At 38.1% G+C, this 14,199-nt stretch overlaps 1 protein-coding gene across 3 annotated transcripts in view; it reads left to right on the top strand.

The window, feature by feature from the left end:
• The window catches only part of AP2B1 (adaptor related protein complex 2 subunit beta 1), a 110,705-nt gene that overhangs the window by 28,568 nt on the left and 67,938 nt on the right, over positions 1–14,199 (top strand). For all 3 annotated transcript variants that reach the window (XM_061142772.1, XM_061142770.1, XM_061142771.1), the window contains exons 7-11: positions 1,823–2,044; positions 2,584–2,704; positions 2,837–2,932; positions 11,599–11,714; positions 12,872–13,037. In XM_061142772.1, the coding sequence (XP_060998755.1) occupies positions 1,823–2,044; positions 2,584–2,704; positions 2,837–2,932; positions 11,599–11,714; positions 12,872–13,037 (721 nt within the window). The remainder of the gene's footprint in view (positions 1–1,822; positions 2,045–2,583; positions 2,705–2,836; positions 2,933–11,598; positions 11,715–12,871; positions 13,038–14,199) is intronic.

Here is a 14,199-nt window from a genome sequence, read left to right as displayed (position 1 = left end):
TTAAAACAGTCTGCAAAAATCACCCTTATCACCTTCTCACATCTCCCATACAGCAGTTCTTAGCCACTTGGCAAAGGTTTGTGAGTGTCTCTCATTTTAGTGACCATTCTCATTCTTAAAGATACTTGGTATGTGGCTTGATACTAGTTAGTGAGGTGCCTTATACCTGTAATTTAGTACTAGAGAAAGTGGATGGGAGCCTGCAGTAAGTATGATGTCTTCCGTTAGGTATGGAAATTATATATTTGGAGAAGATTTGAAAGGCACACCTGAATTGTTCTGCTTAGCTCTCTACCACTTTAGTGTTCGAAGTTTTTTTTGGCTTTCAGATACTGACTGCTAAATTTCATGTACACATACATACATTCTGGTGTACAGAATTGGAGTTATATCAATTTTTATTGAGCATTTTGTGCATATAGGCACTGTAATTCTGGCAAAGTAATTCTGAAGAATTGTTGGCTCATTTTAACTATGATAGGTAGTAAGTAACCTTCCTTGCCTGGCTGAAGCTCGAGCTGCTATAATATAAATGTTCTTCACTTGTCTGGGAAATCGTTCCCTCTGGATTTTATCAAAACTCACCCTGATAGTTTCTTTCCATCACTGAAAGTACAAATGTCTCCTGGAAAGAATTTTACATACAATTTTATTTTCTCTTGGTCATTGACATCTCACACTTACTCACTCAGCAAATGTTTTTTTTGAACCCATGCTGTGTGCCAGGCATTGTTCTAGTCTCTGAGAATACAGCACTGGACAGACTAAAATCATAGCTCTTACGGAAAATCTATTCTGAGGCATAGAGCAGAAATGTATATAATATGTGTATATAATCCAACATATAATAGGTCAGATGATGATAAGTGCTAACAAGAAAAATAAAGTAAGGAAGAGAGCTAAGAAATATTGGGTGATTAGGTAAGGCCTCCTTAAGAAGGTGGCATTTGTATAAAGACCTAAAGAAGAGCAGGAAGTCTGCTGAGTAGATATAGGAAGAAGGGAAAAAAACACAGCTTAACTTAATCTCGTATCCTTAACTGAGTCAGCTAGCCAACCATGTTGCCTAAGAGCTATCAAAATTAGGTTAATTTCTGGAGAACCCTCAACAGATAATTAAATATCCTATATTTTATGAGACATTTAAGTATATCGTGACTGAGACGAGGAGAAGGGGATGACGTTGGATGAATATTGCAGTGGTATTTTTTTTTTTTTTTTTTTTTTGGTATTGTTGTTAAACAATCAAAAACCTTCTCCAAGAGGAATGGTTATTGTTAACAGCCAAAATCCCTCTTCAAGATTCTCTTATTATCCTGAAGACAACAGGTTGGGTAGTTTTCCCTGTCAGTCCATCTCCTCCTGCATCTTACAATGAAACTTCAGCCACAATTGGTTGATATCTTTCATTATGAAATAACTCTCAGAATGCTTAATTTGACTTCCTATAGGTTGAGGAGAAATGGGCTGTGAGTCAGGGAGCCCTTACATAATATGGGGAGACAGAGAGAGCTATAAAACAGGAAGGTAAATGGTGTGAGCTTCAAGTGTTTGGGGTATTGGCTATTTTCCTTCCATTTTGAACGTCCGTTATTGCTGGTTTCCTAAAGTCTTGTATCCCTGCTCTGCCTGTAGTTTGTTGGGAATGAGGCGTCTGCAGTGTTGAATCCCAAATTTACCTACGCATGGAGTTTTGACTTTTCTAACTGATTCTCTAATTTCTTGATCTTGGGCCATGGGACCTCTGACAGCATTACCTTACAGATTGGATTGAGCACAGAAATTGTCATTTAAGATACTAATTTTCATTTTCTGCCCTCAGCATCTGTGAGCGGGTAACTCCCCGGTTATCTCATGCCAACTCAGCAGTGGTGCTTTCAGCAGTAAAAGTCCTAATGAAATTTTTAGAGTTGCTACCCAAGGACTCTGACTACTACAATATGCTGCTGAAGAAGTTGGCCCCGCCACTTGTCACTCTGCTGTCTGGGGAGCCAGAGGTGCAATATGTCGCCCTGAGGAACATCAACCTAATTGTCCAGAAAAGGTTGGGAAAAAAATGAATTGGTGATTAAAGTGTTTGTAATTTTGAATTAAGCTTAATGATGTGAGTATTTAAAAGGACTGTTAAGCTTTGTTTAATGTGTAGAAATAAAAATATTATATGGTAGAGCAACTTGCCCAGGGTCAGGAGGCTGACAGTTGATTTTAGAGTGTTCCTGCAGTGAATGAACACAGTGAATGCCTGGTGTTGCTTTATAATTTAGTTTCTTTTCTGAAGGACCTGTTAGTATGCTAGCTAGTGTCTGTTTAATATGGTTCAGGCCATGGTTTAGATCAGGTTGTTGTTCTTCCACTGATTCTTCTTGGCAGTATATACTTTGCCCCCTTAAAAAGCATAAAAATAGTCTGCTAAATGGATCTGGTTAGAGGGGTGTAGAGGAAGATTCTGAGTTTTTTTTTTTTTTCCTGAGTGGGGTGTGTGGATGGAGAGGATAGAAGCACAGGTTGGGTATTAATGCAGACTCAGAAAGATATATCAATATATGCCTCACCTTCCTTACCTTGTATTTCTATACATCACAGGCCTGAAATCTTGAAGCAGGAAATCAAAGTTTTCTTTGTGAAGTACAATGATCCCATCTATGTGAAACTAGAGAAATTGGACATCATGATTCGTTTGGCATCTCAAGCCAACATTGCTCAGGTCAGACTTCCAGTAGATTCAAGTTAAGATCTAGTAACTTAGATCTTAAGAGCTGATCTTCAGAAAAGCTTAGACCTGAAAATTGTTGTTGCAGAATCCTTAATGGTTGTTCACTTCATGGATGTTTAACAGGTTCTGGCTGAACTGAAAGAGTATGCCACAGAGGTGGATGTTGACTTCGTGCGCAAAGCCGTGCGAGCCATTGGGCGGTGTGCCATCAAGGTGGAGGTGAGTGTTCCTTGGTAGCATAGGATTCTGGGTATTCTCTTTCCTAAAATACATTTTTAAGTTTATCAGAATAATAAAGCACATTGTTAGAATATTAAAGAATTTTTAACAAAAAGCAGCTATCCCTGATCTCTTTCTTTCCTGAGGGAATCATTTTTAACTCTGTTCCTAGTTATAGTTACTTTAATTACTTCCATATCTCTACTTTTATTTATTGATTTGCCATTTGTAGGCATTGTCTGTTAACTTTCTGCTATGAGATAAATTAGTTCATAAACTCCATCACTCCTATTTCTCCCCTTCTGTTCTCCTGTGTACTTAACATGAGGTTTTTGTTCCTGTATTATCTTTGTAAGTTGAGATACCTTTATTTCTTGTTCTGTCAACTAGAGTCTTGCAAAACTTACCATGCATATTATGCCTATAGATAAGTAGAAACTACATAATACAAATGATTGTATTTTCTTTCTTATAGAGACTTGGTTTTTTTCTTGAAGTTTATAATGGCCTTTTTTTTTTTTAATTTCATAATGTCTTCATTGCATTCCTATCTTCTTCCAGCTTTTCAAGCATAATATCAAATTTATAAAACTTTTCCTTTGTTCTAGGCCCTTCTGTCTTCCAGTCCTCTGTCTTTCAAGTGCTTGTTCCAGTCTGACTGTCTGCTTTCTTATTTTCTACACAACCATTTTTCTATACAGCCTCCCTTCATTGCTCTTTCTTGTTGTCAGTACTTTTTCATAGCCTTTTTTTGTGGTTGCAATAGTTTCTTAAGTCTCTGGGGATGTGAATTATAGTTTTGGTTTTATTTCTACAGTTTGAATTTAATTATCTCCAATATTTTACAGTGATGGTTGCATGTCTATATATGGTTTTTTAATTAAGATGTATAAGGTGGTGCTAGTAGTAAAGAACCAGCCTACCCATGCAAGAGATGTAAGAGACGCAGGTTCGATCCCTGAGTTGGGAAAATCCCATGGAGGAGGGCATGGCGACCAACTCCAGTAGTCTTGCCTTGAGAATCCCATGGACAGAGGAGCCTAGTGGGCTACAGTCCATAGAGTTGCACAGAGTTAGACATAACTGAAGTGACTTAGCACACACATACCGTGTATATAGTAGACGGGTGCCCACTTATATTAAGAACGAAATAACAGGAAAGTTGTCAGGATTTCTGTGCATGTAGGTAGGGCTGTTGACTAGCAAGTTTCTGCTTTAGGACAGGGAGTTTGTTGTTACTTGTTAAGTCCTCTGGAAGAGTATCTCTGTGGTCTTAGGGGGCAGATTTTTTTCTAGCTTGATTGAAATGTTCCAATAGATATTAAGGATTGCAACTTAAATTACGCTGCTTCATCAGTCCTCCATTTACTTTTCCTTACTCAGAAATTTGTTGAAATTAATGATGGCTTCTATTGACAGTGATATTGTAGATTCACAGTTCCATATTTGTTCTTACTACTGGACTGTATGCCGTGCTTTGAGTCAGATTGGATCATATGATTTCACAAGGATAGTTCTAAAATAATTTGTACAGTACGACCAGTGCTTCATAGGATCAGAAGGAAACAGATGTTGTGTCAGAGAAAAGTGTCTCTGAAAGCCAAGTTCCTAATTGGCCTTCCTTATTTTTATTTTTGTCAGTGCTGTTTCATATAGTTACCACTGATAAGTCATTTAGTAGACTAGTTGTTATAACAAGAAGTTAATTCATCCTGGTTTCTACTCCTGGTTCTTCCAGTTCAGAGGCTTCAGATATTTAATATACATGCTTCTGTTGCTCCATTTGAGAAATGGAAAAGTCTGTTTATTGGATCTTGGTGTGTTCTTTTTTTTTTTTTTTTACCACCACACTTCACATACTCAACTTTTGTCTTTTTCTTTTCTCACTGAGCAGTAGCCACATACTTATGGTACTAATGTAGACAATTTTCAGAACTTTTCTGATGGCAGAAGAGTCATTTTATGCTTTTCACTTCCTGAATGTCATTGCCTTATTAACCTCTCTTGCAGTGCTCTCTAAAAAGTCTCATTCCAAAGTTAAAAGAGATATTTTTTTTTTATTCCTGGAATTACTGGAAAGTGTTCTTAAAGCCTCTAGATTCTTAGAGGCTGTTAGTACTGTTTACTGTGACTAACAGGAAAGTTATCCATCATTTTCTGAAGGAGATGAGCTTCTGCTGGCTCTTACTTCTTCCTTTGACTCAAGATGCCCTGGTGGGAATATGAGAGTGTATGAGGAATGAATTTCCTCTGGAAGCTGAAGATCAGCCTTAAAGAATCCTGCCTTTTTGCTAATGTTCCCTTATCTCAAGTTACTTGGATTTGCTTGAGAACTTTTCCTAGAACTGTTTCAATCATGGAAGTTATTAGTTGGAAAGAGTTGCCTAGTCCAGACACAGTTACTGGGGCAGGAGAGGTCATGATTGCTTGTTTTTAACTGGCCTATCTGGGACAAGGGCAAGAACCAGTGACCCAGTTGTAATAGACTTTCTCTGTAGCTTACAGACTGAGCTGCTGTTTCCTCTCAGGGCACCTGACCATTTTTAACGTGGATCTGGTTTCAACGATATGACAGATGAGAAAAAAAGAATTTTGGTTAGGTGCTTAGCTAAGAGAACAGGGCCTATTGTAAACTTTGGGTATTGTTAAGAGTTGCAGTGGTTTTTTTTTTTTTCAATCATGACTTTAGGTACAGATGTCTCTCTGTTGCTTTAAGTAGCCTGAGGTGAAAAAACTAATTTTGTCCTATTAAGTTGTTTAGGTTAAAGGTTAATAAGCTTAAGTTGTTGAGTCAGTAAATAGCACTGAAAAAGAAATCTCATAGTACTGTTTTTTTTTAATGCTTTTTGTCTATACTTTTTTTGTATAATTGCCTTTTTAATGGATTTTACTCCATACCCCACCCTTCTCCCAGTTTTATTGAGGTATGATTGACAAATCATAGCTGTATATATTTACAGTATACACTTGTTTCTTTAAAGAGGAAATAAACACTGGCCCTCCTTTTCTTTTACAAATAAAATAATTTTGTTTGAGAGAGATATATTTATTTGTTTGATTTTGGTTTTGAGAGATTAAGTCATTAAGACACCACCGTTATGGCAGAAAGCGAAGCACTAAAGAGCCTTTTCAAGAAAATTAGAGATACCAAGGGAACATTTCATGCAAAGATGGGTTCAATAAAGGACAAAAATGGTATGGACCCAACAGAAGCAGAAGAGATTAAGAAGAGGTGACAAGAATACATGGAAGAACTGTACAATAAAGATCTTCACGACTCAGATAATCACGATGGTCTGATCACTCACCTAGAGCCAAACATCCTGAAATGTGAAGTCAAGTGGGCCTTAGAAAACATCACTACGAACAAAACTAGTGGAGGTGATGGAATTCCCGTTGAGCTATTTCAAATCCTGAAAGATGATGCTGTGAAAGTGCTGCACTCAATATGCCAGCAAACTTGGAAAACTCATCAGTGGCCACAGGACTGGAAAAGGTCAATTTTCATTCCAGTCCCAAAGAAAGGCAATGCCAAAGAATGTTCAGACTACCGCACAATTGCACTCATCTCACACGCTAATAAAGTAATGCTCAAAATTCTCCAAGCCAGGCTTCAGCAATATGTGAACCGTGAGCTTCCATATGTTCAAGCTGGTTTTAGAAAAGACAGAGGAACCAGAGATCAAATTGCCAACATTCACTGGATCATCGAAAAAGCAAGAGAGTTCCAGAAAAACATTTATTTCTGTTTTATTGATTATGCCAAAGCCTTTGATTGTGTGGATCACAACAAACTGTGGAAAATTCTTCAAGAGATGGGAATGTCAGACCACCTGACCTGCCTCTTGAGAAACCTGTGTGCAGGTCAGGAAGCAACAGTTAGAACTGGACATGGAACAACAGACTGGTTCCAAATAGGAAAAGGAGTACGTCAAGGCTGTGTATTGTCACCCTACTTATTTAACTTATATGCAGAGTACATCATGAGAAATGCTGGGCTGGAAGAAGCACAAGCTGGAATCAAGATTGCCGGGAGAAAAATCAATAACCTCAGATATGCAGATGACACCACCCTTATGGCAGAAAGTGAAGAAGAACTAAAGAGCCTCTTGATGAAAGTGAAAGAGGAGAGTGAAAAATTTTGCTTAAAGCTCAACATTCAGAAAACTAAGATCATGGCATCTGGTCCCATCACTTCATGGCAGATAGATGGGGAAACAGTAGAAACAGTATCAGACTTTATTTTTTGGGGCTCCAAAATCACTGCAGATGGTGATTGCAGCCATGAAATTAAAAGATGCTTACTTTTTGGAAGGAAAGTTATGACCAACCTAGATAGCATATTAAAGAGCAGAGACATTATTTTGCCAACAAAGGTCCATCTAGTCAAAGCTATGGTTTTTCCAGTGGTCATGTATGGATGTGAGAGTTGGACAGTGAAGAAAGCTGAGCGCTGAAAAATTGATGCTTTTGAACTGTGATGTTGGCGAAGACTCTTGAGAGTCCCTTGGACTGCAAGAAGATCCAACCGGTCCATCCTAGAGGAGATCAGTCCAGGGTGTTCATTGGAAGGGCTGAAGCAGGAACTCCAGTACTTTGGCCACCTCATGCAAAGAGTTGACTCATTGGAAAAGACTATGATGCTGGGAGGGATTGAGGGCAGGAGGAGAAGGAGACGGCAGAGGATCAGATGGCTGTATGGCATCACCGACTCGATGGACATGTGTTTGAGTAAACTCGGGGAGTTTGTGATGGACAGGGAGGCCTGGCGTGCTGTGATTCATGGGGTCGCAGAGAGTCGGACATGACTAAGCCACTGAACTGAACTGAAAGAGCCTCTTGAAAGTGAAAGAGGAGAGTGAAAAAGTTGGCTTAAAACTCAACATTCAGAAAACTAAGATCATTGGATCTGGTCCCATTACTTCATGGCAAGTAGATGGGGAAGCAGTGGAAACAGTGACAGACTTTATTTTCTGGTCTCCAAAATCACTGCAAATGGTGACTGCAGCCATGAAATTAAAAGACGCTTGCTCTTTGGGAGAAAAGCTATGACCAACCTAGACAGCATATTAGAAAGCAGAGAGATCACTTTGCCAACAAAGGTCCGTCTAGTCACAAGTATGGTTTTTCCAGTAGTCCTGTATGGAAATGAGAAAGTGAGTGAAGTCACTCAGTCGTGTCCGACTCTTTGCGACCCCATGGACTGTAGCCTACCAGACTCCTCAGTCCATGGGATTTTCCAGGCAAGATACTGGAGTGGGTTGCCATTTCCTTCTCCAGGAGATCTTCCCAACCCAGGGATTGAACCCTTGTCTCCTGCATTGTAGGCAGACGCTTTACCGTCTCAGCCACCAGGGATGAGAGTTGGACTATAAAGAAAGCTGAGTGCTAAAGAATTGATGCTTTTGAACTGTGGTGTTGGACTCTTGAGAGTCCCTGGGACTGCAAGGAGTTCCAACCAGTCCATCCTAAAGGACATCAGTCCTGCACATTCATCAGAAGGATTTATGCTAAAGTTGAAGCTCCAATACTTTGGCCACCTGATGCGAAGAACTGACTCCTTGGAAAAGACCCTGATGTTGGGAAAGATTGAGGGCAGGAGGAAAAGGGGATGACAGAAGATGAGATGGTTGGATGGCATCACCTACTCCATGGACGTGAGTTTGAGCAAGCTCCACGAGTTGTTGATGGACAGGGAATCCTGGCATGCTGTGGTCCATGGGGTCGCAAAGAGTCGGACACGACTGAGCGACAACTGAACTGATCTGAAGTCGCTAAGTTAAGATTAAGGTGTTTCTCACTTCCTTGTCTTTACTTTTAGCTGCAGTGGGTCTTTGTTGCTGTGTGTAGGCTTTCTCTAGTTGCAGCGAGTACTGGCCACTCTGTATTCACAGTACTTGGGCTTCTCGTTGCAGTGGCTTCTTTTGTTGTGGAGTACAAGCTCTAGGGCGTGTGAATCATTTCTGATTTGTGTAGGTCAGGATAAGGTACTAACTTATGTCTTATATAAACAAAAAGCATGTATTTACTCCATCAAATCATTAAATAATAGAAGTTAAAAGTAGAACACTGCTTTCTCCTATGCTTATTCTTCCCTCCCAGAGGTGACATGGACATAATTTTAAGTTCCCCTGAATTTCCAATTTTCTTGAAGAGATCGATAGCCTTAACCATTCTTTTGTTTTCCTCTGTTTGCATTGTTCTTTTAAGGCCTTCTTCTCTCCCCTCGCTATTCCCTGGAGTTCTGCTTTCAGTTGCCTATAGCTTTCTCTCTTTCCCTTGCCTTTGGCTTCACTTCTTTCCTCAGCTTGATGCATGGAAGTTCGCACTTCCTTGTGAGTTCTGTCCATTTTCTCTCAATAATATCTTCAGTGGCAGACCCAGAAACTTATGGTTCACCTCAAAAGTTATATAAAATTCACCATTGTTTTCTGCTTTAATGGAAATGGTTTGGTTAAAGATAAAGAGTATGGGGATCAAACACCAGAACATTTGATCCTTTCCTTATAGCTATGAATGTTGCCTTTTTTTAAAAAATCACATACCAAACTGTATATGTCTGAATTCCTTTGTTTCTGGACTTATTTTTTATTTACAGCGACTGGATATTTACTTTTGTTCCTCTGCCATACTGCTTTTTTTTTTTGCTACATCAGATCTTAGTTGTGACATGAAAGTTCAGTAGTTGTGGCACGCAGGCTTAGTTGCCCTTTGGCATGTGGGATCTTAGTTCCCCTACCAGGGATTGAACCTGCATCCCCTGCATTGGAAAGCAGGTTCTTCAACCACTGGACCACCAGGGAAATAACTGCCATACTGCTTTAATGGTAGTTTTAAAAAATTTATCAAAAGCAACATGCGTGAGATGACAATTTGCTTGAAAATTACTATCCTAGACTTAAATATTTTTGAATGTTGATGCATCATGGGAGATAGCCTTTAATCTTTATTATAATATTAAAACTAGAAGCTTAGTAAATGTTCGCTTTTTATCAAGTCCTATGCTGAGCAGTTTATTTTTGCTATCTAACTTGATAATTTAGCCCTTACGTGCTTTATAATTTATCATGACTTATATATTTAAAATTTCCTACTTCCTAGTCTTTGATTCCTTTGTGTTTACCATTTCTAATTTTTTTTCTTTTCTTTCTTTCAAATTTCCCAACTGTTTTGCTCTTGTAATAATAGCACAGGAATTACTAGTTGAAAATGAATTAAGATGTAATTAAAAAATGGAAAAACTACATAGAAGAATACACAATCATCATATATATGACCTTATATACATAACCTCAAGATGCAGTTTTGTTCTCATTATATTACTTGGAATGTTTTAAATTATAATATCCTTAAAAGATTTTATTACGGATTTTTAGGCGTGCACTAAAGTAAAACTGATTTATGAGCTCTCATGTACCCACCATCTGTCTTTAATAAATATCAATACATTGCTGTTTCCAATTGATCCTCTCCCTTCTCTTTCAAGGAAGTGGGTTACTGTTGTATTTTAATGCATATCTCAGATATGGTCTTACTAGAGTAGTCCAGTGTATATATTTAATAAGTCCTCTAAAAAGTCCTATTCATTGAATATCCAGTCCATGTTCAGTTTTCCATAATTGTGTCTAAATACAGTTGCCTTGTTCAAATCAAAATCTCAGAAGAACTACACATTGCATTTGGTTACTATGTCTTTTAAGTCTTTGCTTATTTATTTGGGTGCCATTTATTGAAGGAACTAGATCGATAGGCTTGTAGAATTTTCCAGAGTCTAGATTTAGCTGGTTGTATTTTAGCGATGCTTATCTCATCCCTTCATCCCCTTTAGACAGTTAAATCTAGAGGTTTGGTAATGTTCGTGTTCATTGTTTTTGGTAAGGGTTCCTCTTAGGTCATGCTGTATACTTCCTGTTGCATCTTATCAGGAGGCATATAATGGAATTACCTATCATAGTATATAATATATGGAAAATCAGTCCTTGGATTTTAGGATCTCTCTTCTGCTACCTTTCTTCTTTTAAAAACTATGATTTATTGTTTCAGTACATTAGTTTTGTCACTTGTATTCTTCCATATTCCTTTCATATAGCCGAACCATAGGCTATGGAAAATTGCAATTTATCTAAGTCCATAAACTTTCAGTTATATAGCCCAAAAGATGGCAAATTTTACTTAGAGCAATTTGAGTCACAGATAACTTTGAAAATACAGTGAAAATTGGGGACCCTCTTCCTGGAAAATATGCTTGTCTGCACAAATGAAATTTGACAGTTTCATTTCAAGAGGTTTAAAAATGCCCTCTGTCTTGCTCATTCATGAACTGCAGATAAAGACCTCCTACTTCGGTGTATTTTGTCATTCTTACTCTTTCCTCGTACCTTGACTTATGCTTTCTTCTCATTTCTGTCATCCTGGCTGTCCAAGATGATTTTGTTCATTTGAACTGACTCTTTTGTAATGAGTAAAATTTGGGGTGTATCTTGAACTTCTGTGCATCTCCATCAGATAACCCTGTGTCTAATACAGTTATGATCAAATTAAGTGCCTCATCTTTTAATCTAGTTTAGTTGATGTACCTGGATGTTCTCTCCCCTCTCCCCCATTTTTTTTTTGTTGATGTTGTTATTGGGTAGATATCTGACTTCTCATTATGTTCTTCATTGTAGCAATCTGCAGAGCGCTGTGTGAGCACGTTGCTTGATCTCATCCAAACCAAAGTAAATTATGTGGTCCAAGAGGCGATTGTTGTCATCAGGGACATCTTCCGCAAATACCCCAACAAGTATGTCCAAATACTTCTGCCCCTCTTCCTCAGATCATTTAGGAAATGTTTAAGTAAGGCACTTTGAGATTGGCTAGGTAAGAATTATTTTGTCATAATTAAATGCTTTATTAAAAATCAAACATGTAAGTTGGTGAGCACAAGGATTAAAATCTGATTTTTACTGTTTCATCACTTTTAGAAGAATTGGAGCTCTGTCTGAATATGCATTGTTGATTGGCGTATTTTTAAAGTTAACCAGGTTCTTTGGTGATGAAGTTACTGTTAAATAGGATACTCATACATTCCAGGTTGTCTGGGCATAATCCATTTTATGCTTCTTATCAAGTGTAATTAATAAATGTGCCCCCTTTCACTCTCAGAAACGTCTCAGTTTGAATAATATGGCCACCCTATTGTAAAATCCAGGAAGGTGACAGCTTCGCTATTCCCTTTGTATGTTACCTAGTACTTTTAGAAAATTATAGAACATGTAACAATGAATTATCAGAGTTTTAGACCCTTTCTCAAGTATGGTAGCTGCTTCCATTAAGATACGCAAAATCTACATTTTCACTCCACAGAAAATTTTCATGTTGAGGTCTCTTAGTTTGTGAAACATAGAGTTTTTCAAATTTGCTTTTGAAGGCAAGCAATTAAAGAATCTGAAAGAGTGAAATAAGCAGGTTCAAGGGGGAGGGGATATATGTATAATTTAAGACTGATTTGCGTTGTTGTATGGCAGAAATCATGACACTGTAATGCAGCTACCCTCCAATTAAAAAAAAAGAGCAGATCATATAAGCATATCCTAAATGTCATTTTAGGATATAATCATAGAGATAGGTTGTGCTGAGGCTTCTGACTAATCTTTAAAGATCATGTGAAATGAAATGACTTACAATTAAGTTAGTTTAATGGTGGACTCAAAATTAGTAGAAATATTTTAACAAGGTAGTGGTTTATTAAGTGTTTTATATATATATTTTTTTAATTCTAGAAATGGTATTTTTGGAAAAAGGATATGCTTTTACCTCTCTCTCAGGAAAGAGGGGTTGGGTTTCTAAGTTTCGTGATTAAGTGTGGATACCTTGTCCATGGTTTCGCTTTTAGCCTTCATTGTTAAATACAGTTCTCAGTTCTGCCCTCAGTAACCATAATCCATTTTGTTACATCAGATACGAAAGTATCATTGCCACACTGTGTGAGAACTTAGATTCACTGGATGAGCCAGACGCTCGAGCAGCTATGATTTGGATTGTGGGAGAATATGCTGAAAGAATTGACAATGCTGATGAGTTACTAGAGAGCTTTCTGGAGGGTTTCCATGATGAAAGCACCCAAGTAAGTTCTCTTCTATACCTTATGAAATAGATGTTTGGGGGAGGATTTCAGGAAAGGTTAAGGTTAGGCAGTTTTGTGTATCTGAACTTAAATATATGTGTGTGTGTATATAGTATGTATTATATATATAGTGTGTATATGTGTGGTGTGTATATATGTGTGTATATGTTCATTTTTCTCCCCAAGGGGGTGAGTGAGCTTTTTCAGTTGTGCTGACGTCTGTTGGAACAAGCTTGTTTAGCTTACACTGGTGGTTCTCAAACTTTAATGAGCTGTTAAGCACCTAAGCACTGGTATTTGACCTCTATTAAAGCTACAGGTTGCTGGAACCCACACTAGAGTTTCTGACTCAGTAGGCCTGAGATGGTTCATTTTTACAAGGTTCAGGGTGGTGATGCTTCTGCTGCTGCTGCTGCTCTTCCAGAACCATGCTTTGACAGCTACTGTCTAGAGCGATAGTTAATTATAATTTTCTGTCACCTAAAGATGATTCCCCATTACTGTTGGTAATGGCTGTGGCTCGGTTACAGCTGGAGTTTTTGTCGGGGTGAAGGCTGACATGTGCATTTTGAAAAGAATCTTCCTTCCCACGTTCTATCTGTCTTCTACCAAAATTGAGAGACCTTGAGAGACCTTTGAGTCAAAGGCCCAGAGAAGCAAATAAATTACTAAACCTTTTCCCCCTGGTGTTCATACTGACTGCAAATTGAAGTTCATATATGTATTCTATCATAGTAATTTTAATAGGCCCTGACAGGGAACACATACAAGCCAGTAATTCCATGGTTCAGCAGGCCACTCTTAATTGACTGTGAGCTGGCTTAATTCTATGGTCTTGACTCTTGCCTCAGTATGATAAATGATTCTTCAATTCCCCAGAAGTTGTAGCTTTCGGTGGAAGTAAATAATAAGGAATTTGGTCAGGAACCAGTTTTATTGCCATCAGCAATAACAGCTAACAAGCATGTACTTTAAGAAATACAGATGATTATCTGGGTCAGAAACAAACAGGCAGTTTTTGATGCCAAAAATGCAATTTGGAGATGGGAGTCTAGTGAGTTTTCAGTTGATGAAAACCTTTGACTGCTATTGTTGATATTGGTGGAGTTTTCAACCTTTGTCTCTTAATCAAAATCAGAAAGGCCTCATAGTCAGTCAGTCA

This window comes from Dama dama, chromosome 5 (assembly GCF_033118175.1).
Source record: "Dama dama isolate Ldn47 chromosome 5, ASM3311817v1, whole genome shotgun sequence".
Taxonomy (NCBI): domain Eukaryota; kingdom Metazoa; phylum Chordata; class Mammalia; order Artiodactyla; family Cervidae; genus Dama; species Dama dama.
The sequence above is the reverse complement of the archived record's forward strand: the minus strand, read 5'-3'. Positions and strand labels throughout refer to the sequence as shown.